At 34.8% G+C, this 24,367-nt stretch overlaps 2 protein-coding genes across 2 annotated transcripts; both read left to right on the top strand.

The window, feature by feature from the left end:
• The first annotated feature begins 5,103 nt into the window (after window positions 1–5,103).
• LOC111373201 (FHA domain-containing protein At4g14490-like) lies at window positions 5,104–6,909 on the top strand. Its single transcript, XM_022995700.1, has one exon. The coding sequence runs from the start codon at window positions 5,177–5,179 to the stop codon at window positions 6,623–6,625; it is 1,449 nt and encodes a 482-aa protein (XP_022851468.1). The 5' UTR covers window positions 5,104–5,176; the 3' UTR covers window positions 6,626–6,909.
• A 10,550-nt stretch (window positions 6,910–17,459) lies between these two features.
• Window positions 17,460–18,447, top strand: LOC111373215 (transcriptional regulator SUPERMAN-like). Its single transcript, XM_022995719.1, has 2 exons — window positions 17,460–17,996; window positions 18,424–18,447. The coding sequence occupies exons 1-2, from the start codon at window positions 17,460–17,462 to the stop codon at window positions 18,445–18,447; spliced, it is 561 nt and encodes a 186-aa protein (XP_022851487.1).
• Window positions 18,448–24,367: the final 5,920 nt, after the last annotated feature.

Here is a 24,367-nt window from a genome sequence, read left to right as displayed (position 1 = left end):
CATGGACAATAGTTGTCGAACCCAATCGTATCCACATAAGCAAATTTTAACACGTTTTGACCTGAGATATGTTCGGTGAATCACAGCGGTAATCAATGTGAAAGATGCTTTACGATACGAGATGAAAATGTTCGAGGACCGACAGTGTGATTAACAATGATCACAAACAAACTATCAAGTATAAACAACGCACCGACCAATAGAAAGAAATACAAGTTCAAGCACATAAAAATGAAAAATAAGCAGAAGATTATGATTTCAAATATATAGAGTTTGCATATATAATTTTTCTAATCCTTTAAAATGTTAGAAGAGTTGTTATTTGTAGAGTGGAGGCCAACGTGGTCACTGTTGGATTAAAACCACATGGCCTCATCCCATTATTCGGGGATACACATCACTCTCTGTCATATATTAATTGCGTTGAAAGGGGTTAGCTATCATATATCCTATGCTGACACTTTTGACATTCATTAATACAAACGCCACGTCAATTATTCCTAAAAATACTCTTCAGGCCCGCTTCGAAGGCAGCCAGTGCTTCGACCTTAAGAGAGAGCTTTGGATGTGAGGAAGTTCGACCAAGAAGGAGTGCTTTGGTAAGAAGACTTCGGAGGCAGCGAGCGCTTCAGCCTATGAAAAAGCAACTTATTCCCTTACTTTACATTTGACCTTGTTGATTGTCAGATGTTTTCATGTAGCTTAGCCATGTAGCTTTTGACGTGGTCTCTGCCAAGAGCTACTGATACGAGGCGTAACAATGCATGAACTTATGTTATAAAATTTTTGCTGTAGGGTGATTTTAACCATCCAATATATAGTTCCCAAGTCTAATTGTAATTATTCATATATGAATTAGAATTTGAAAATATATTTATGATAAATAGTTTGAAGTACTTATCGAGGTCATTTATCGAAGTTGTACGCTAGATTTCCTGCTTACTGAGAAGTTTAAGCATAATTGAGGTCCACTTGACCGATGTTGCCTACCATTCTATTTTTAGAGTCCCGTCGAGGCTATGGGAGATGAGGCTGAAGTAGGGAGCTTTGTCTATTTGATCGAAGGTGGAGGCTATAATTTTGAGGAGGCCAGTAAATGGGCATAATGAATACAAGGCATCTTGAATTGTCATGTCCAAATGATTTGCTATTTTTTTTATGTTTTTCAAGAGATGACCATTGAGGTGGTTCGGTTCTCCACATATGCAATTGTCATTGCATTTAATGAGTAATGATGGCTGTTGCATGTGCGTTTTACGCAGTTCAGATGAGTTGGAGCGCGTGATGTCGATGCTCTAATCTAAGCCATTGAAGGTGAAATGGCCAATATGGTAGATGGTTCAGATTTAAATTCCAAATGAACGGTTGGACGATCTGGATCGACATCCAACGGCTTAGATTAAGTGTATTTCCCTATAAAAGGTAGTAAATTAGGGCGAAAATCACTTTTGCCTTCATTGATAATGGAATTTGAATTCTCTCCATTCTTTTTGTTCTCTAAATTTGTATTTCAACTAGTTTTGCAATTTTCAATTACTTTCGTCTACTCTCCTTTTGTTTAATCTTTGTAAGTATTCAAATCTTTAATCTAATGGCTTTACCTTTTGAGGGAGATTTAGACATTAGCCAAGTAGCATCTGAGATGGGGATTATCCTAACAACCACAACCGACCTTATTCGAGCCATTAGGCTGGAAAGAGCACTTTACATCTTAAGGAGGGTGGGACAGGTGATGAGGTTGTTTAGGGGGCTTCCAATATCCCATCAATTGTAACTGCGTCCCACTTGGTTAATTAGAGAGAGAAGTATTGAATCTCCTACAACATCGAGCTCCTAGCTCTCTCTCATGATGAGCGCGCTTGTTTTCATAGGCAGGATTTGTGTTGACATCAGTGAGTTTCTTTTGAAGGTAGGTCTTTGTCTTCCTCTTTATCTCTTTTTGAGAGCCATCCTGAGGTTGTACTGGTTGGCTCCTACCTAGCTCGTCTCCAATGCTCGGGCCCAGTTAATGGGAACCTATTTCCCGTGGATGGAGACCTCCCTTGGTGATGACATGTCCCTTCACGTTTTCCAGTCTATCTTTCAACCTAGGACTTCACGAAAAGGGGGCCTCCAAAGGTTGGTACTCCCTATGTCTGAGAGGATCGCACTCTCTATTCGTTATAGGACTTCTTTCTTCCTTCAAAGGGTGGAAAGAGATATGATTCTGGGTGAGGGGAAATTGGGAGATGTGTGAGGATGACACCGTTTCCTATGTAATAGTTCCCACATTATACTCAGAAGCTCGTGAGTTTGTTGGACTTTAACTTGATAATTAATTTAGCTAATTCTTAACTTTCATTTTGTCCTTCTTTCATGTTGTATAGGACCAATTGATCAATTCGAGTTATCTAAGGCCGAGTGGGACATAGTCGAGGACATATCTTTTATCACTTGTTTGCAAAGAAGTTTGATTGTTTAATCCATTTTAGGCTATTCTTCAAGGAATTTGGTTTAATAGCTCGAAGAAGTAGATCATCTTTTGTGTTGAGATAACCATTTTATTGATTTGCCTAGCTTCAGACTTTCTTCTTCTTTTTGCAGAAAATTTTGAAAAGATGAGGCACCTTACCCCTGACATGGCCACCATCATCGTTGCCACCTCCAATGCTGGGAGGAAGGGTTTGAAGCCCTCATCAGTTGCAACTAACCATGTAAGGGACGAAGTGGATGATGTTATTTCTGTGAAGTTTCTTCTATACCATCATTGGGATTGTACTTTCAATCAAAAGTAATTGAATCGATTTACTTGTCAGGTTAGTTGACTTCGACAATTTTTGTGTTCTGGTGCTATTCCTTGATCTGGTTTTGATGGATAAAGGGGTATGGGTTGACTAAAACTCTCAATTAGAGCCCTTGGCCTATAACTCTTGACCGAAATTTGAGGGGCTGCTTGGTTTGATGTGAGTTTTCGTAGATTACTGTGGACATTTCTTGGTTTTTTTCCGTGGAGGGTGTTGACACTTGTAGTGGGATTATGGTGAGGAGAGTTATGGTGGCGGTGGTGATAGTGTGGTCAAAGGTGGTAGCGGTGGGTGGGTGGTAATGTTTCATCGAAAAAGAAGAAGAGAGGTTTTGAATGGGGGATGGAATAGGGTGGCGATGGGGGGTTTATATATTTATACTTATTTTTTAGTTTTTAATTTAATTAAATAACTTATTTAATATGAAAAAAAATGTCAAGTATCATTTTGCCCTTTTATTTTTGGTCAAAATCGATCAAATTTTCCATTTTTGGTCAACTAACGGAAAAAGTGGATAGTTTTCACCCAGATGAACTCCAATTGTATATTTATAAAAAGTTAGGGACGCTCATGACATAAAATGAAGGTTATGATAAGTATGCAAAAATTGAAAAGGTAAGCCCCCGTTTGGCCCCCATTAATTTGAATTATAATGGGAGGAATAATACTTTTTTTGAAAAACGAGTGATTATAAAAGAATGCAAAGTTTTCGATTTACGTGCAATATTATTTTACTGAATATTGTGTGGTTGAAAATAGAAAAAAGAAAAATTTAATTTAGATTGATGAGATTTAAAGGGGCCAAACACGGGCTAAGTAACCAATGTTGCAAACCCCCCCCCCTCCCCCCCCCCCCCTTTTTTTTTTTTTTTTTTTTTTTCAAATCTGCTTATATCGGTAGGATTGATACCAAAGTGGTCCAACTGAAAATGATTTTTTGAATTTGTATTTTAGTTCAATTTTCTGCTAATTTTGAGGGGCTGCTATAGTTTCTATTTGATTTTTCAATGTTGAAAACAAGGTTTAATAGTGGATTTTAGTGGAATCGAATTATAACTATTTTCTACTTATTAATGTTTGATACGGTTCATCCAATGTTAACCTAGATACGGGTGACAAAGTCAATTCACTTGCATCCTTTACTACGAATTCTCAATCGATCAAATAAACTCATTTTATTTCGCTTGCGCTTCAAGACATTTCATTGTAATGAAAGTTCGTATATTGTGTTAAAAAGAAGCAGTGTACAATAACATATCCCATTATGGAAAATCCAATAGCCATAACACAAGGCTAATGGACACTAGAAATCAGTCTGGCTGAATTTTATTGAGTTCTTAAATATACTGTGTCGTCGAAAATTATGCTTAAGAAGCTACCTTTCATTTTAAAAAGAATGCGTATCTAATTAAAACTAGATCATTGCAAGTGACTTTTTGACGTAAAGTTGAACGATTTTTGTTTATTCGTTGTTATAAGCACCAAAAAGACACTTTGAGGACATAAATGCTGCCAAAAACTAAATGGGGACCCAAGCGAGACTAATAGTAATGTTTGATGATTGTGGATGAAAATTTCCCTAAAATAAAAAGCCATTGTCTAGTCGTGCTTTTCTTCTTCTTCTTCTTCTTTTTTTTTTTTTTTTTTTTTTTTTTTTTTTTTTTTTTTTTCAAGACTATTACACAATGTATATGAGAAGCGGCATTTGTTGACTCCTAAATATCAGCCGCAATTGCTGACAAAAAACCCTAAAGCAATATTTTATTATAATTGAATTATCATAAGTGTCATTCTACAGAAAGAATTAATGTAATGTTAAATGACATATAAGTCATTTTACATATCCAACTATAAATGAATGCAATAATTGTGGTCGATATTACATTGGTCAACATCTGTGGCTTTTCCCAATGGTACTATCAAAGTTGGCAGTTCAGATGTCGTGAATTCGATTCGTGGGGCTCGGAAGGTAGGATTTATCCTGGAAAGCAGGAATGTCTTGAAAGGCAAGACACAACGTGGATTGACTCACTCGTCACTTTGACAGTTCAGTTGGAGAGGCGCTCGGACCCTGGTCAGTAGGAGGCACATCCCGCAATTTAATTGGTCTGTGTGAAGAGGGGTCGGATCATAGACCCAAGGAATAATCGTCGAATGCGGACTCCTTGATATATATATATATATAAAAGGGTGAAGAGAAGTGTGACCAAACAGGGGCTCAAGTGAGACAAATGGTAATGTTTGAGGACCGTGGGCGAGAATTTCTATAAAATAAAGTCTCCTTCCAGTTCCCTCTATTAACCAATTTCAAACTTTCAAAAAACCCCTCTTTCCCTTTCTTTTCAGTTCAGCTCCTGAATCCCTCAACGGAATCCAGAAATTAAAGCAAATCAATGGCACTGGCAATGGCATCGACGACAGCAACCGGTTCAGAAGAACAATGCCCGACGCTGAAACTCATAGTGGAAAAGGGCCCACTTTCGGGCCAAACCTTTGACTTCAGATCCGGATCACGAATCCAAATCGGTAGGGTCGTCCGCGGTAACAGTATAACTATCAAAGATGCCGGCATTTCCTCCAAGCACGTAGTAATCCAATATGCATCAAATTCACATCCGGATCCTGGCCCGAAAAGCTGTCAATGGACTATAACGGACCTCGCGTCCTCAAATGGCACCATCTTGAACGATGCCCAGCTCGAACCCGCCGAATCCAGTGTTCTATCTGACGGTGACGTTGTCAAGATAGGTGAGCTAACTTCGATTAGAGTCAAATTTGAAGCGACAGGTCGCCAGGGTGAGGGTAATATTGGTAAAACCAGGAGGAATCCGAGGCGAGGGACAGCGGCTCAAGGACAGAAGGTGGTGGAATTGGCGGTGATTGACGAGGATTCCGAGTTAGGGATTGAAGATAGATTGGGGGATAGGAAAAATTTGAGGGGAAGGGATAGAAGTGGAAAAGATGTGGTTATGGAAAATGAAGGTGGAGAATTGGTAAAGAATGACGAGAGAAAGGTGCATGGAAGGAGGGCGATGGGGTCGAATAGGGCCTTGGAAAATCGTTCTGAAGAAATGGAGAACAAAACGGAGAATGCGGGGAAAGTGAGTGTGAGCTTGAGGAGGACTAGGAGGGCCCAGAAGGAAGTGAATTCAGGGGCTTTTGAAAATGGCAAAGAAGAAATTGCGGAAGAAATGGAATATGTATGGGAAGTTAAGGGGAAAGGAGGGAGGAATGCAACTACAAGGAGGACTAGAAGTTCAAAAGAGGAAGAGAAGTTGGAAGATTTGGATGAAATTTGGGATGGACCGAGTTTGATGAAAGCAGTGCAGAGAGGGAGTGTTCGGAGCACAAGGAGTTCAATAAAGGAAGAAAAAATCGGTGATACTGGACTTGATTTGGGTGTAACTGAGGGTAGAAAGACAAGGAAAGCCACAAGAGGCAAGAAGAATTTACCTGTTGAAACAGATGAAGAGGAAAAAGCGGTGGAAAAAATGAATTCAAAGCATGAAATGTGTGAAGGAGAGAAAGCGAAATTAGAAGAAGATGGAGTCGATGGGTTGGTGAAGGAGGGGACAAATTTGGGAGGAGAAGGTGATGCTGGATTGGCTAGTGCCTCTGGGACGAAAGGAAGCAGTGTTGAAGTAGATAGGGAGGAAATGGTTGATTTGGACACGATGACACTCGGGGAATGGTTTGATTATTTAGAAGTTTACCTTCCTAAACAAATCATTGATGCCACAGAGGAGATGATTTTGGAGATGAGGCATAAAGCAGAGAAACTTCATGAATTTATGTCACTGGAGAAGAATGCTAAGCAGAAGGATGGGGTGGCTATTGGCTAGATACCGAACTACCTTCGGCAGTTTGAGCTTTTTGGTAATTTGAAACTGCGTTAATCACTTTTTAATGCTTTATATTAAAAGAAACTTTTGATGGATTAACTGTAAATGTCTGTATTGTTCACATATTTAGCTGTGTCCGTAGTTCAGTGATGATTATGTTGTTGAACCAGTTAAGCAGATTAGTTATGTATGTTACGCTCGATCAATTTAGTACATTGGGGAAATATTGGAAGTGCTATTTGAATAGTAATCTGCCAGCCAAACTTTCAAGGTGTTTATTACCTAGAATGGTTTTCTATTTCATGTTCTCAAGTCATTGTCAAGTTATGGCAATTTGTTCCCATCCAAGGCAAGGTTATAGAGAAAACACAAATCGTTTCATCCTCTGTTTCGTTTCTTTTTTTACTTTACCAATTGATAATTGTCAAATACAAATGCTTAACATGCATTATGTTAAAGCATAAATTATTGAGGAAACCCAACTAAAGATGAACCTATTTGAAACTAAATATAGGTTTTGCCAAGAAGATTGTTTTGGTAATTTTGTGCACAGCGGGGTTGAAAACATTGAATAAATTTTGAGAAATCAGTAGTGAGTTGTCCTGTCCATTGCGTTTGTTCGCTTGGATACTTTTTGTGGGCTTGTTGAGTTCTAAAACAATATCAAATGGTACAATGCAGACAATAGCTTAACAGAAGTAGAAGCTCAATGAATTTCTCAGGTGCTATTTTCCTTGATAACAAACATTACAGGAGAGACAAATCATGTAATTGAGGAAAAAATTGATTTTAGTTGTCTTTCAACAAAGAACTTCAAATCTTAAGAACAAAGTGATAGACTCAATTAATTTTTTTAAAAATTTCGATTGTCTCCTTTGATAATGCCTTGCTTTGCTTTGATATCAACGGGAATAGTCACTATTGGAATTGGGTAGTAAAAATTTTGCATGCCTCCATATTTGTTTTCTGTAACATGCTGATCAGTTGATGAAGATAGATTATGTCCTTGTTTGAACCACATTATTTTTATAAAAATGCATTTTTAAATAGTGTATTGATGAGATATATGTGGTTAAAAAATAAAGAAAATTTTGGATTTACGCGTAATATTATTTTATTGAAAAAAGTGCGGTTGAAATGATGTCAAATCACTATTTAAGAATGTATTTTTTTTTTTGAAATAATGTAGGTCAATCAGGGCCATGTCTCTCTTATTCTTTTTTCATTGCAGTAGAAGTTGGCCTTTGTTTAGGGTTGTCTTTTTGTTGAGAAAAAAACTATTAAAATTCGGACTAGACCTGAAACCACTTTGTTGAAAGTTGAATAGCTTTGATATCAATTTGTTGAGAATTCGATCAAATAATTAAAGAACGAGAAAATATGGCCAATATGAAATTAATAGATCACATAACAAACAAGAATTTTGTAGAAGAAGAAGAGAATTTATTATATCAAGGGACTAAAATTGTCTTTACAAATTTAATTTTCTCAATTTAAATTTAACCAATTTTCTCAAGTTTCTAATGTATAAAACAATGATCTAATTGTTGTGTTGGCCTATGAAGAGTCTACACCTTGTAGAGTATTTAGAGCTAAATCTTGGAGTTATGGGAGTGGAGTCCTTATTCAAATCAAACTCTCAATGCATGATGAAATTTGATCCCTCATCTATCCGGGCTTCTAAATCAAAATTATCTAAGCTTTTTCCATGAACTACACATGGAATTTGAGGTTACAAGCTAACAAATCTCACATTGACACAAATTCCAAAACAATGAATTATGTCTTCTCTTTTCAAGTCATTCTTCAACTCATCCATTTCGCCCCTTCCGGGCACTCCAAGCCCTTGTAATAGCTGTGAACTAAATTCAAGCTCTGTTTACTAATAGAACTATGTTGTCCGCCAACCTTACTAGAATAATTCTGTTCACTTGTAGCTCCAGTCAAGTAACCAAGACTGCTCGAATCATCTCGAACACTTCCAACTCCATCTGAATTGTCAAACCTACTCAAATCACCACGAGCAACATGATCAACAAGATGACAATTAGCTTTACTTGAGCTATTGGAAGATTTTCCAATATTATTGTTCGAATCACCTCAAGCAAATCTATCACAATCGCCGTCACTGCTTGTACAATCATAAGCTACAGCTACATCCATAGTGATCGTCGCGCCTTCTAACACATATAATCGGGATTTTATCCGCTCCCTTAACACAATTCGGGTACCACTGTTAACTTTCAGAATTCCACTTCGCCGGTATACCTGTATCCGAGTACTCAATGAGATTACATTCTTATTTATACTTGAAACATGTCGGATCTGGCCAAATGTCCTAATCGCCCCATCAAATATATTGATTTTGACATTATCAATAGCACCTATTTTACAAGGTTCATTATTTTTCATTATGGAACCCCTTGTAACTTTTTCATACGAAGAAAAAGAATCCCGATTTGGACACATATAAAAAGTGCAAGCCGAATTAATAATCCAATCTTCGCCAGGTTTGGAGTTGCGATCAAAAATTGCCAAAAGATCTCCATCAATATAATTTTCTTCTGCAAGATTAGCATCATCAAAATTTCGTGTTTGTCCTTTCTAATCTGTAGTAGCAAATTTGTTCCACCACTCATAGCAATCCATCTTCACGTGTCCTTTGTTGTTGCAATAGCAATAGATTATATCATTGTTGCTATCCTTGATTTTGTCCCCTTCATGACCGTCTTCTTCTCATGATAACAAGACCTTCTGCCTTGACCTCAAATCTGACGATTAGATGCTTCATATTCTCTTTGGAATAAAGCACATCATGTACCTCTTCAATAATAAGAGCATCCCCGACTATAGAGAATGATATTTCTAAAAGTCACATATGAAGGCGGCAATGAACATAACAATATCAGTCCCAAATCCTCTTCATCATACTTGACCTCCATGATTTCCAAGTTAGCGACGATTTCCTTGAACACCGATAATCTTCTAATATCCACCTTCTGTCTAACTATGAGAATACAACGACTGTTTCAAGTGTAACTTAATTGTCAAAATTTTTGTTACATAGAGCTGCTCCAATTTTAAATACAACCCAGTGGCACTTTTCTCTTTTACAACATCTTGAAGGATTTGATTAGAAAGATGAAGATGTATTTGTGATAGGGCTTTTCGATCTTGCCATTGCTTTTCCTCTACAATGATTGTTACGAACATTCTATCTATACCTAAAAAAGCATAATCAAGACCCATTGGGCTAGAACCTGTAGCATCTTTGATTTGCCACAAAGAGAATATATTGTTGTGATTCAAAAGTGGAATTTCAAATTTTGTAGTTGTCAACCCTGAAACAACTGACCTTGCTTCAACCTCTTTTTAATAGTTAATTTGGACCTTTTAAAAACTCGCCCAAAAACCTTCATCTCTGATATCACTTGTTAAGGAGAGCAACTTAGATACTAAGGCCCTGCTCTCTTTACCGTTTTTGGGTCGTTTTCTGTTTTCGATTTTTCAAAACGGTGAAAACGCGTTCTCTTTCCCGTTTTCGAAAACGAATTTTCGAAAACGAAAAAAAATTTGTGAAGAAAACACAAAACGACTTTTTTGTCGTTTTGGGCGTTTTCAGTGTAAAACTTGAAAAAATTGAAAACGCGGGAAACCCTTTTTTTTTTTTTTTTTTTTTTTGGTGTTTTGAGGTGGTGTTGTGGTGATTCTCAAAATTTAAAAAAAAAATTTTTTTTTGTTTTTTGTTTTGAGAAACTAACAAAAAGAACGCATTTTCAACAATTTCAAAACAAACATCCAAAACACAAAACTCAAAATGAATTCAAAACTCAAAACACAAAACTGAAACACAAAGAGAACACCCCCTAATTTGTTGAGAATCTAGCCAAATAATTAAATAACGAGAAAATAAGGTTAATATGAAAATAATGGATTAGACAACAAACAAGAATTTTGTGGAAGAAGAGGATAATTTATTATATTAAAAAACTAAAATTGTCTTTACAAGATTTAATTCTCTCAATTTAAATCTAAATAATTCTCTCAAATTTCTAATGTATGCTACAATGATCTAATTGTTATGTTGAGCTTACATTTTGTGGAGTATTTATAAAAGCCAAAATTTGGAGTTCTGGATGAAGTAGAGTTTTTAATCCCAAAGCCTTTATCCAAATCAAACTCTCAATGCATTATGAAATTTGATCCCTTATCTATCTAAACTTCTAAATGGAAATTATCTAGGCTTTCTCCATAAACTACAATTTCAAATCACATGAAATTTGAGTCACAAATTAACAAAAACTAATTTTGGTTGTTTTCACTTATAATTTGTTTATTGGCTTCTTATATTTTTGTAGAGCGAAGACATATCTGTTAAGGGATAAAATCTCATATCGAATAATGATGGAAATATAAACCAACTTATAAGGTTTTGAATTACCCCTCCTAATAAGGTTGAACTTTTAAGATGGACATTAAAACTCAATTAATGAGTATACAGATTTTAAGATTGGTTTACTCAAATGAGCCACCATTTTTTGAGAGTATGTTAGAGGATAAAATCTCACATCAAATAAAGATGAAAATAGAGACCAACTTATAAGGCTTCGGGTTAAAGTTGACTTTTTAAAAGTCTCTACAATGTCATCATCAGTGTGTTTTCACTGGTTAAGTTGACTTTATTGCCTACTGTATCATTATGCCGTTAAGTTTTAATTGCTATATTGGTCTCTACTTACAAGTTACAACGAAAAACAAAGAAAGAATTGCAGGATTTAAAGTTGAAGCACGAAATTAATGAGAAGTTGATTTCTTCTGTACATAACCCATATATCGAAAAAATGAAAAAATTTCTGCAAGGTCATTGTTCTTAATGTCGTAATTATCGACTCAATTTTCTGAACTTGGAGAAAATCAGGGAGGTTGACGACGTTACAATGGTCACTGGGGCTATGGAAGTGGCTGGTAGATCATGGCAAATTAAACATAAAAGTAATGGACTTTGGATTTATTAAAAATAAAAATACATATACGGTGAAAAATAGGAAAGAGAATCAACTATAAAACAATCAAGTTTCCATTATGTAAAGCCTGAAAAAAATAAATAGGAATCATATTTAACTATCTAAATAAGCACGAAAATATAGCCAATAGATATAAAAACGGAAAAATACATATATATGAAATTTCAACCAATGAAGCACAGATTGATCTGTCATAAATTGAATTTCTTGACTTTTATTCTGTCTTTTTTTAAACAAATGTTATATCTGCACAGACTCTTATACACAGGGTCTGTATAGATGCACACACATGGGGTGGACCCCATGAACACATGGGGTCCACTCCCCATGTGAGAGCCCCTATATAGGTCCTATGTAAGGAGCATTTTTCTTTTTTAAACCCCCGGAATCCTTGGAGGTCACTATCTCCAAGGTCCCACCCCACCCCACCCCACCCCACCCCACCCTTCGTTCGTGTATGTAAGAAGAATCATGCTATTTTTTTACAATGATAGTTGACAATTATGATTTAGCATCATCACATTCATCAATTTCAAGAAATTTCAAAGAATGTTTCAAATTTTGTCACATCAAACATTGTCAATAAACCTTGTTAATCATCATTGTTCAAGTAGATTAATTCCTATAAGAATACTCGAGACTGTATGAACTATGTTAATTTGAACCTCTGCAACTTGGTCATTTATGATAGAGGGGATATCCCTTTTGTTTGATGACCAATATCAAATTGCAAAATGTGTGGGCACTTGATATCTACTAGGATTCAACCAACCAAGTTACAACATCCCTTTCTTATTTATAATTTGTATAAGAACATTGTATCTAGATTAAAGAAACCAATCTCTCTCTCTCTGAGAACAAGGTTATTACATCTTAATAGCGTCCTTAAAAATTACAGCTCCAGTCCTCCGGCTTTGCAAGACATAACACTTGAGTATATAATGAAAAAGCCTCAAATTTTGTGTCGTTTCTTTTAAGAGTTATTGATGAATTTAATTGATATATTCCATAATTATTCTAATGGTTTTGTTGCTTAATAATAGTTTAATCTTACTTTTTATTCTCTATGTAGTCAAAACAAATTATGCATTCATAAAGTAGATTGTAATATGAGCAAACATTCAAACTTAAATGTAGTAAATTTATAATTTCTAAGTGTGGAGATGGAGGGCCAGTTCATGAATTTTATTTCATTTTCTCTTACCACATTTTGTTCAAAGGATTGAAGAGAGTGCATGATCCTGTTTGTGCGGCAACATGATAATCATCATTAGGGAATAGGGATATCATACGAGGGACACGTGAAAGAGTCGGCGACTCCAATTGTGCATCCTACTTCCTTTACGTTCTAGACAATCTATCTTTGTCTGTAAACTTTTAGTAGAATGTTTCAAACATCTTCACCAATGTTTAGAAAATCTGAGCTTCCAATTCATGCACAAGATACTCTTATTACAGCATCAACATTATACATCAAACCCCTAATTTTAACGATCTAATTGCAAGAATATAGTTGGAGTCATATCCCTCCAGCCAAGTAGAACATGGTGAAATAATCGGATTCTTTTTGAAATTTTTCTCAATTCATTTTAACAATCCTTGATTTCAACTACTGTCAAAACAAACTTGACGAAGATCTTAATATAATGCTCCAGAGTAAAACATTCGATTATATTTAGTTTTAATATTTATTATTATATTTAAAAAATGTCGAGCTTTCTTTCTTATCACCTCAAAATTCAGAAATAGTATCATGTGATGAACAAAGTATTATTCCATGAATATATAACCGTAACAGTGACGAAGTTCTGATAGTTCCCATGTAATTTACTGTTTCCTCAACTTCTTCAAAACCTATGTGCTATTCAGACAAGACAGCAACAAAGTCAAAGGTTTTCTGCTATCTAAAAGTTGAGCACAAAATCACTTTGCCCCTTTGCCTTTTCTAATTTTCAGTTAAGTTATTATGCCATTTTTCTACATATTTTTTGGCATTTTCACATATAGTAAATAATTCTATTTTTTCTTTTCCTTTTTCTAAAAGATGGCACTCTGTTTGTCTAGTTCAAACTTGTCAATTCGATGAAAAAACAAAAAATATCCTATCAAATATTATGTAGAACCAACAGCTTATATATTCACTTAAACTATAAATAATCACCAATCAAACGTGCACTAAGAAGAAACCTAATCAACAAATCAAGAAAAACAATAGGATAAACAAGCCATTGGTTGATTAGGTTTGATCCCAGTTAAACCTTTTGACCCTCGAGCTTTTACGAGTAAATTTCTAGGTTAGATAAAAAAAGACTAATGTATATATACATATACAAAATTGTAGAATATGTATGTATGATTGTATGTATCTATACCTCTATGAATTATACATTGTTAGAAAATTCCTGCAATTTGGGCTGTGTAACCTAAGAAAACTGCAACTATATATGGAATGGGATTGATTCATTTCATTGGCCACAAGTCACTCACTAAATCTCTCCCAATGTAGTGCAATCTTTTGTTAGTTTGGAGGCTCTATCTAAACTTATAACGATTTAAGCAAAAAGGAAATGTATTTTGATTCTCTGATATAACTTTTTCTTTGAAAAATATGGCGTTTTTGTACTATCTTTAAACATTACAGCTTTTTGAATGAATTTGTCTGCAACTGATTATAATTACAGCTACTTATTTGTCATCATAATATACATTAATCTTTGCAGTATATTCAAGGACAAACTAAACCTAATTGTAGAGTAATTATGGGTGTTTGTAGACCTGGGAAGATGTTCTTGGGAAGAAGGATAATTTATTTTATTTTATTTTTGTTATGAAGTTTTTCCATACGTATAGAATTTATTTCACAAAAAGTATATAGAAATCTCACATGAATGTGAGTCTCATATGAATAAAAAAGTGCCAAAAAATCCATCCCACCACACCCCACCCCACCCCACCCACTTACTGTGAGTGGTCTGTATGAACTCTGTGAAATCAGAATCTGTATGTCCAATATCTCTCTTTGTTATGGAACGAGCAATTAATGTCGAAGACAACATTAGTACAAGACACAAAATCTAAGAAGTAAAGAATGAAGTCGAAGCCACTACTCCCGTACCCCAAACTAGATGGGTGGTGTCAACCTTGGTGTGAAAGTCAATATTTTAGAAGAAAAAGATAAAAATATATATTAAACTCCAATGATCTAAACATTTTCATCGATACCTCTAAGAAAAATTTGTTACAAGATTAACTTCTCAACGGCATCAATTACTATTATTCCTGTGGACCCATCTGCTCGGGGATAGTGCTGCCATAATAAAAAAACATGGGAAATTGTTCACCAAATGAACTTACTAAGTCCTTGTTTGAGTCCCATTCTTGTCCAAAAAATATATTTTTGAATAATATATTGATGAAAAATATGTAGTTATAAAATAAGAAAAGCTTTAGATTTACATGTAATATTATTTTATTGAAAAACGTGTAGTTGAAGTGAGATTAAATCACTGTTGAATAATGAATTTTGATGAAAGGTTAGCCTCAAACAAGGGCTAAATTAATATATGATGTAAAGTCTAAAGATTGACAAAGGAGTCAGGAACATCCGATAGGTCTGTTTCCCAAAATGGAATAAATTGGCAGGACCACGCTCTACATTTAGCAAGTAATGGCCCAACACGGGGAAAAATCACTCCTTAATTCCATCCGATAGGAATTCTCAGTTCTGGCTTGGTATTTCGATGTGAAAAGCGGAGATGATACCAAATTAATTCAATAGCATTTTATTGAAAAAAAATAAGAGATTAAGCCACAATATGAAATAATTGATCACAATAACATAAGAAAAATATAATTTTGTAGAAAATAAGAGATTAAACCGTAATATGACTTTTAATCATTGTTAACAAACCAAAAAATAAATAGTTTCTTGAAACTCATTTTTAATTATTATCTCTTTAAAATGGAGAGTATTTTGTGTTTATACTTTTGAATAGTGCTAAACAATAAAATAGATAAAAGTGATCATGAGCCAACAAAGTACCTTATACGGTGCATGAAAAGAACCATGTTGACAGCACACAAGGTTTAAAGTCAAAAGTTCTCTTCAATTCCGAATGCATTAGATAATGGTTATGTTGTATATCACCAATGACTCACCTTTTGACTTCTCTCTCAACGCATACTAGTACAGAGAACATATGTTTAGCATACAGTATTAAAAAGATAATCCTACGTTACACATAATATTTGAAAATATCAACGAACATTTCTTATTGAATTAACTGATCTCTGTGCTATCGGACCTTTATTTTGGATTCGATAATTTTTGCAAAAAAAAAAAAAAAAAGAAAAGAGTGTAAAAGAAAAAAGAAATATTTTGTTTATCATTATGAGAATTAATCCTACAAATTCTGGTTTTGGGGTTTCTATGCTTGAAAAACAAAACCCGTGCAAAAACCTTCTTTTTGAAGATATTTTCCTTCTCTTCGAGATTGAACATCAATTGCAACGATTCGATAGACGGCTCATTGGGATAGATGTAGATGAACAACACCCCCCGGCTCCTCCTTTATGTGCATAAGGAGAATAATACATGAAATAAAAAAAAGACGAAATTATTCTCATTAAGAACTGACTAAGCTAGTGTTTTTATAAGAAATTTCTAGCCAACCTTACTACAAGAGATTTTTGAATCGAGATGCAAAAGAGTCTATATTCCCTATATCTTATTATTTTTCTTGTAAATGAGGGAGTCGAATTAGTAATTAGATTTCTCGAGATCTCCGAATTCGAAACAAAAGCAACATTTTGGAGCTACAAAGATAGTTATTAAATTGTTAGCATTGCATAAAAACATTCATCCTAGAGTGTATCTCCGTCACTTGTAGTTAATTATCATTCAATGAGTGACTGATAAATGATCCAGCGATATAATTAATAAGATTTTAACCTTTTCTCTTAGTTAATACTATCCTTTACGACGTCCCCAAGTAGGGTTGAGTGTAGTTTGGTTTAGATCGGTTTCAACTTTAACTCGAAACAAAAATCAAATTAGCCAGTTTAGGTAAATTTCAAATCAAACCAACGCACTCTAAAATTTAAATTGAATTGAATCGAACCAAACCAAACCAAACCAAATCAAATCGGTTATTCAGTTTGGACTTTTAGTCCAAATTGATTTTTTTTTTTTTTAAATTGTCCAAGTTTTAGGATTACTTAAATTACAAAAAATAAAATAACTAAATAACTTATATTACAAGAATCACTAACTAACAAATAAAATTAGGTTAATAAAGTCAGATCAACACAAAAACTTAAGAATTTTGTTACTTTTTTACGTATTATGTAGCCTGACTATCCGAGTAGGAAAAAATGTAGTGTATAATATAATGAGCATGTGAAAGAAAATTTTCAGTACTATTACTTATTGGCAATATCATACATTGGAGGGAATCAAAATTTAGTTATGATATTAGAGATTATTTTTTGATTTTTATTTTTCTTAAAAACGTAAACATGTAAGTAGATTGTGTCAGTTCGAATAACCAACAATTTAAAATTTCAAATCATGATTGAACCGACTCATTACTCACCAATGTTTTGTTTAAAAAACAAATCAAACAAATTTGTCGATTTTTCTATTTTTTTGCCGAGGCCTATCCCCAAGTCCAAGCTCTATGTCATCTTCCCTTATTCCTAATAAGCGACTCATCTTTTAAGTTTTCCACTCTCTCTCTCTCTCTCTCTCTCTCACACACACACACACACACATTTTAATCTTGCTTGGACTAAATTTATCATAGAAATTAATGGAGAAAGGCAGACTGTGCAGCAACTTGAAGCACCATAGCATTAGCAGAAGCATGAAAGAAGTGAATGACAAGATAACATATTCATGGGATTTTGCCAGTGATGACTGCAATAAAGGAGGAGATTTACAGGGTCAATTTTCAGGACCACCAAGATTTTATACTTGCAGCTTTTGCAAGAGAGAACTTAGATCTGCTCAAGCTCTTGGTGGTCATATGAATGTTCATAGGAGAGATAGAGCCAGATTAAGAGTGTCTCCACCAAGGGATAATGCTCAGTATTCATTTCTAAACCTTAATCTTGAACGAAACCGTAATCAAAATTTGAACCCTAATCCTTATGAAAATATGAACCCCAACCCTAGCATTTCAACCTCATTTACATTGGCGAAATTCCCACCTTTTAATTCCAAATTACCTCAAATATTTCCTCCCTTTCTGCCTTCATGTTTTTATGCTACTTCCACAGAAAAGAGACGGGGTAAAGATTCCGTTCCAGTAAATCATTCGAGGCCATTAATAAAAAATTTGGGAAAGGTGAAATCCACAAAAACTTCATTTCTGCAAGAAAAAAGCTGTGAAATTGTCAAAAAATCGGAAATTGGCCCGATTTGTGAATCGAAGGAAGCCTTGGATTTGGAACTTCGGCTTGGATATCTTTAGATTTTACTTCAGTATATTCTTGAGCTTAATTGGCCTACTGAGGTTATCTATTTTATTGTTGATTTGCTATTACCAGTTTGAAAATTATTAGCTAGTAAACAGGAAATTGAACACCGTTAAGATTTGTTAAAATATCCCATATGTAGCTTCAAAATGAGCGGCATTTTTAAGATGTTGCCATGAGAACTGTAGCAGCAAATTTATGTTCCTTATTCCTTCCTCAAAACAGCTCTAATTTATTTCAAAAATGATCTGTCCATAGTATTTTATGTGATTTTTACTAATTGTTATTGCAAACCAGTGTGATGGTTGTATTGTGTTTTGATGTTCTATTTAAAAAGGTACATCTTGTTAAGATAGTAATTCAATTTTTTATACACTGATTTTAGTAAGTAACATGATATTGTCCTTAAAACGCTCGTGTAAGAATATCAATCTTTCGATTACTTGTTTGAGTTTTAAATAATCAAATTATGTATTGGAGCTATATTAGGAATCCATCTTAAATTATCAATGTTATTAAGATGTGTTTGCAGCACAAATCTCAATATCCCTTTACATGTTGATTATTGTTTGATATATATATATAAGTAACCTAATTATTTGTTTAACTGTATAAACTTAGCCACATGTAGTTTCGAAGTCATCAAAAGATGATATTTATTTCTTTTTATAAATAGTCCTTTTCCCTTTATAATACTATCGATCTACAAGGGTAAGGAAGATATTCGGGCACAAATAACCAAGGAAATTGCGCCACCTAATAATAAAAGCAAGCATTAATTGGGGGCTTAGAGTCGATATAAAGTACAAAGACTCATCCTTTACCACACCCCAAAAATATATATATACATACCCAAGTACTAATTTATTTGCTCTTAAATTTTGCAAGACAAGTGCCTTCACACTTCACACATCACTCAGCATTGCAACATGTAATGCTAGGCGTGAGCGTATTTATTTTGCTGCCAACGATATTACCTAGGGGCATCCATGGGCAAAACAGCTTCAAGCTCATTTAGATTTTTATAGGCTTGTTCATATATAAAAATATTTTTTTTATGTATCAGTTCAATATAATTATTTATTTATTTATTTATTTTTTTTGGGTCTCCTTTGAATACTATGTTGAAGTACTTATCACGATATTTGTACGTTCCCATGTTAAAGGAGAAGAGATTTTAACCAATGGGAGCCCTCAAGCTAACACTTGTTCCCGTCTAAGATTTATCCTACTAGAACTACCTTCTCTCGCTAAAAATGTGCATTTGACCGCCACTTCTAAATACTCAAAAATATGTTATATATAACAGTATCAATATAAATACCCACAAATTCTAATTTAACATTGTATCCCTTCAAAATGCCACCCTTTTCAATTCGTTTCATCAATTAGCAAGATTTTAGATTTCATGTCAAACCACTTTTTTTTTTTTTTTTGAAGTCCCATATTTCATGCCTATTGTGACATAAACTTGAATTATATATACCTTCAGCGCGGCCATGAAACCAAATGATTATAAATATCTGTTAGTTTGCATGTTCCCGACAATATGCCCAGGTTTCAAATATCTTCATCACATCTCCTTAAACTCATGGAATGACAACTCAAAGACAAGACATTTTCATACTTCCAATCCTTACTTCTTACGTCCTTGACAAGGGTGGAGCGAGTAAATGATATTAGGATGGATTGAAATCTAATTTTTTTTTTTTATTGAACTCACGTCACGAGAGGCTAAACGCATGATATTCACGACAAAGAATGTACAACACTTAATGAAATAAAAGAACTCTAAATATTTCACCCTAAGATGTTCCACTATATCTTTTTATATTTTCTTACCAAATTAAAAATTGATGCTTACGTTAAAAAATATAAACTAACCTAACCACGATTGGAATAAGCAAATGATACATATCAATCAATGAAAAACTAAGAAATTATTTAATGGATATTATTCTAAATAAATCTGTCGATCAGTATTTTCAAACAATTGAAAGTTTTGGCCGAAACACGCAATCAATAATACATCACTATATATTATTGTTTCAAAATACTAATTGGAAATAAATAAATTTTAACAAATATTCTTTTTATTGACAAGATCAAATATAAAGCAAGTTATTTATTTTGATCATAACATCCATTTTATGGTTAAAATAATTAATATTTTCTTATAAGTACGAAGGTAATATATGAAAACATATGTAGAAATAAAAAAATTAGTTATTTAAACTTAACAAAACATGTAGTGTATAGTGTCTCTAACTACTAAATAAGTAGTTTTTAGATCCGATCAATAGAAATTTTCTATTATAAAATTTACTTAATTACCATAAGTAAATTTAATCAAACATGGATTAAATAAAATGCTTAATTTAAAAACAAGATATTCACATTTCATAAATGTCCTGAAAATAGCATTTAATAATTGTAACATCTTCAACAATATTTGATTAATTGAGCATTGAGCTTAAATTAGAATTCAAACTAGAGCCGAGTTAACATAAATATTTGGACAAAAATCGAAAAAATTATTCTTAATTTTCCATATGGGTTGGGGGCTAGGATGGACACACTACCTTCGCTCCTATTCCTTGATATAGTACATAATTGTATTTGGTGTGCCATATGCTTTATTGTTGAACAATTTGATTTAAAACTAAGCGGTAATCAAATGTATATTATTTAAAATATTATCTTAAGAATGTCATTTTATATTGTGAATTATAAATTCTAATTCTATTCCATTGAGTGCAATCAATTAGAAGAAAGAAAAATAAACAATAAAAACATGCAACCTTTAGAGTTGTTCGCCTCAATGTGATTGTTACAATAATTAACACTTTACATATAGGCGATCCTTATTTGTCACTATCAAAGATCAACACGTATGAAGATACTTCAATGCATGACATCTGTCTATTCTAATAGTATCTATCGTTGAGCAACTTGCGATAAAACTTAAAGCATTTAGATATAATCAAATGATATCTCCAATAAATTCTTTAACATGCAGGCGATGTTTATTTGCTCCTATCAAAGCTCAACACATACGGAGAGAGTTGGACACATGCCAATTGTCTATTCTGGTATTGTAACCTTAATATTATAAAAAAAAATTGCAGCCAAGTTATCAAACTTTTCGTTTAGTAGCAGAATTGATCCAAAGTTTTCATTTTTGCCATTGGAGGTACCAAACCTTTAAAAAAAAATAAGTAGGTCCATATTAAAATGATGGTTTCCATTTGTTTAACAACTAGAACCCTAGAAATGAAACATTTAATAATTTTCCCAAATAAGTGAAGGGCAATCTAGGTATTACACATTTTGACGCCGGGTAGGATAATGATTATCCTGTTGGCTTGTTGTAGCAGATGATTCGCAAGAAAGAAACGAAAGAAAACGCCCAAAAATCAGAGAAAATACTCTGAAATCAACTCAATATTATTAATAATGCAACATGACGAAAAATTAACCCACAAGTCGGGTTAAATAGCTGTAAAATACGAAATTATAGGAAAATTACCAAAAATGGAAAAATTTCGAAATTACATCAAAATAAAATATTAAGTAAAATAAGAAGGTTGCCAAAAATTTGGCTCAATTTGAGTTTTTTAATATATGGAAAAAGGGAAACGAAATATTACCATAAATAGCAAAAAATAACTAAAAATTGAATTTTGAAAAGGAAAACAGTGGATTTTGGGCTCTAAATTGATGCCCATAGAGCACAATTAGGTGGCCACGACGTGCGCGCTGAAGAAAGCTTTCCGAATTGGGGTCATAATAGCGATTCTGATAACCGTAGCCAAAGTTATGGCCAAATTATCAAAGACGTGTCAAATTCCTCCAATCAAGGAAATAATTGCGATTCACTTCCCATCTTTGCACCGATCCGCCATCTCAGGGTATTTCAGCGCCATCATCGTGCTATCTGACAAATCAGCATCACTCGACTCGGATCTTCCGGCATCAGTTGCCCCGAGTTGGAAAGACCTCACCCTCGAGTTCACAGTAGCTTCATTGGACTCCACAAAACAAGGGTTTAGGTGTTTTACATTGAAGACATCAGAGGTCTTCAAATGGCTAGGGAGGCGCAACCTGTAAGCATTATCATTGATTTTCTACAGCACTTCACAAGGTCCAATCTTCCGCTCCTTTAGCTTATTGTACTCCCCAGCTAGAAAATGATCACGAGTTAATCCTGCCCAAACAAAATCACCAACATCAAACAACACCTGGCGCCGATGACTATCTGCCTGAGCCTTGTACTTAGTATTATTATCCTGTATGGACAGCTTCACCTACTCATGGATACCCCGAAGATGTTCAGCCATCTCATCAGCTTTGTTATTGAAGCAACCCACACGTGGAATTGGAGCCAAATCAAGTACCCTAGATGGGTTCCGACCATAGACAATTTCAAAAGGACTGAATCTAGTGGTTCTATTCCTCGACCGGTTATAAGCAAACTCTGCTTGACGTAATGCCAAATCCCACCGCTTCGGTTTAGCCCCTGCCAAGCTTCTCAAAAGATTTCCCAAACTCCGATTTACCACCTCGGTCTGACCATCCGTTTGGGGATTGTATGCGCTGCTAAAATTCAACTTCGTTCCAAGTTTCTCCCATAAACTCCTCTAGAAATGACTCATAAACTTAGTGTCACGGTAAGAAGTAATTGACTATGGAACACCATGTAAACGCACAATCTATCTGAAATAAAGATGAGCAATCCGAGTAGCATCCATTGTCTTCTGGCAAGCCACAAAATGAGCCATCTTTGAAAATTTGTCAACCACAACAAGAATGGAATCCATCGCCCCCTGTGTACGAGGTAAGCCCAAGATAAAATCCATGCTGACATCAAACCAAGGAGCTTTAGGTACGGGAAATGGCGTGTACAATCCAGCATTAGTAAGAGCTCATTTAGATCGCTGACATACATAACACCGCTCCACATAATGAGCGACATCACTGCTCAACTTGGGCCAGTAATAACCAGAAGAGGCCAATGCCAATGTCTTGTCTCGCCCAAAATGTCCTTCATTATGAAGTTCACTAATAATCTGCTGCCTTAGTGAACAATTCGGAATGCATAACTGCAATCTACAAAATAGGTAACCATTATGTAAAACAAAATTATGTCGGTGATTATCAGTTACCTCTCGAATTATCTTCCCAAATGAAGGATTTGCAGCATACATATCAGGAAATACCTTAAATCCGACAATCTTGGTGCTCATGGTGGTGAGGAGTAATGTGCAATGGCTCAATGCATCTGCTACTCGATTCAAACTCCCTGCTTGATGCCTTAGTGTGAAAGTAAACTCCTGCAAGTACGCCACCCACTTTGCATGTCGCCTACTCAGCTTGTGCTGACCATTGATGTACTTCAAGGCCTCATGATCAGTAACAAGGATGAACTCCCTCTGTACCAGGTAATGACGCCAATGCTTCAGAGTCTGAACTATGGCATAGAACTCCAGGTCATAAGTGAAATAATTTTTCTTCGATCCCGATAGCTTCTCACTGAAAAAGGCTACTGGACGCCCCTCCTGACTTAGAACACCACCAATACCAACTCTAGACGCATCACAATTTACCTTGAACACATTCTCAAAGTTCGGAAGTGCCAAGACTGGGGCCTCCGTCATCTTCTGCTTAACCAATTGAAAGCTAGCCTCTGCTTCCTCGGTCCACTGAAAATCACGCCCTTTAAGGCACTCTGTGATAGGAGTAATCAAGGTACTGAAGTTTCTGATGAACCGACGATAGAAGGATGCCAATCCATGGAAACTCCTGACATCGTGCAAAGTTTTTGGCTTGGGCCAATTCAAAACTGCCTCAATTTTGGATTGATCTGCATGAACACCATCAGTAGATACAATAAAACCCAAAAAGTTACAGAAGTTGTGAAGAAAGAACACTTATTCTGATTGATGAATAAGCGCTCTGTCCTCATTACATCAAAGACAGCACGAAGATGATTAAAATGTGACTCCCATATCGGACTATAAATAAGTATGTCGTCAAAATAGATTACCACAAACTTCCCCATGAAAGGTCGTAAAACCTGATGCATAAACCTCATAAAAGTGTTGGGTGCGTTGGATAGTCCAAAAGGCATGACCATCCACTCGTACAATCCATGCTGTGTCTTGAACGCGGTCTTCCACTCATCTCCAGGCCTGATTCTAATCTGGTGGTATCCGCTTTTCAGGTCAATTTTTGAGAAGAC

Source organism: Olea europaea, unplaced genomic scaffold (genome assembly GCF_002742605.1).
Source record: "Olea europaea var. sylvestris unplaced genomic scaffold, O_europaea_v1 scaffold1084, whole genome shotgun sequence".
Classification (NCBI taxonomy): Eukaryota; Viridiplantae; Streptophyta; class Magnoliopsida; order Lamiales; family Oleaceae; genus Olea; species Olea europaea.
Note: the sequence above shows the minus strand (reverse complement) of the source record. Positions and strands in the feature narration are given on the sequence as shown.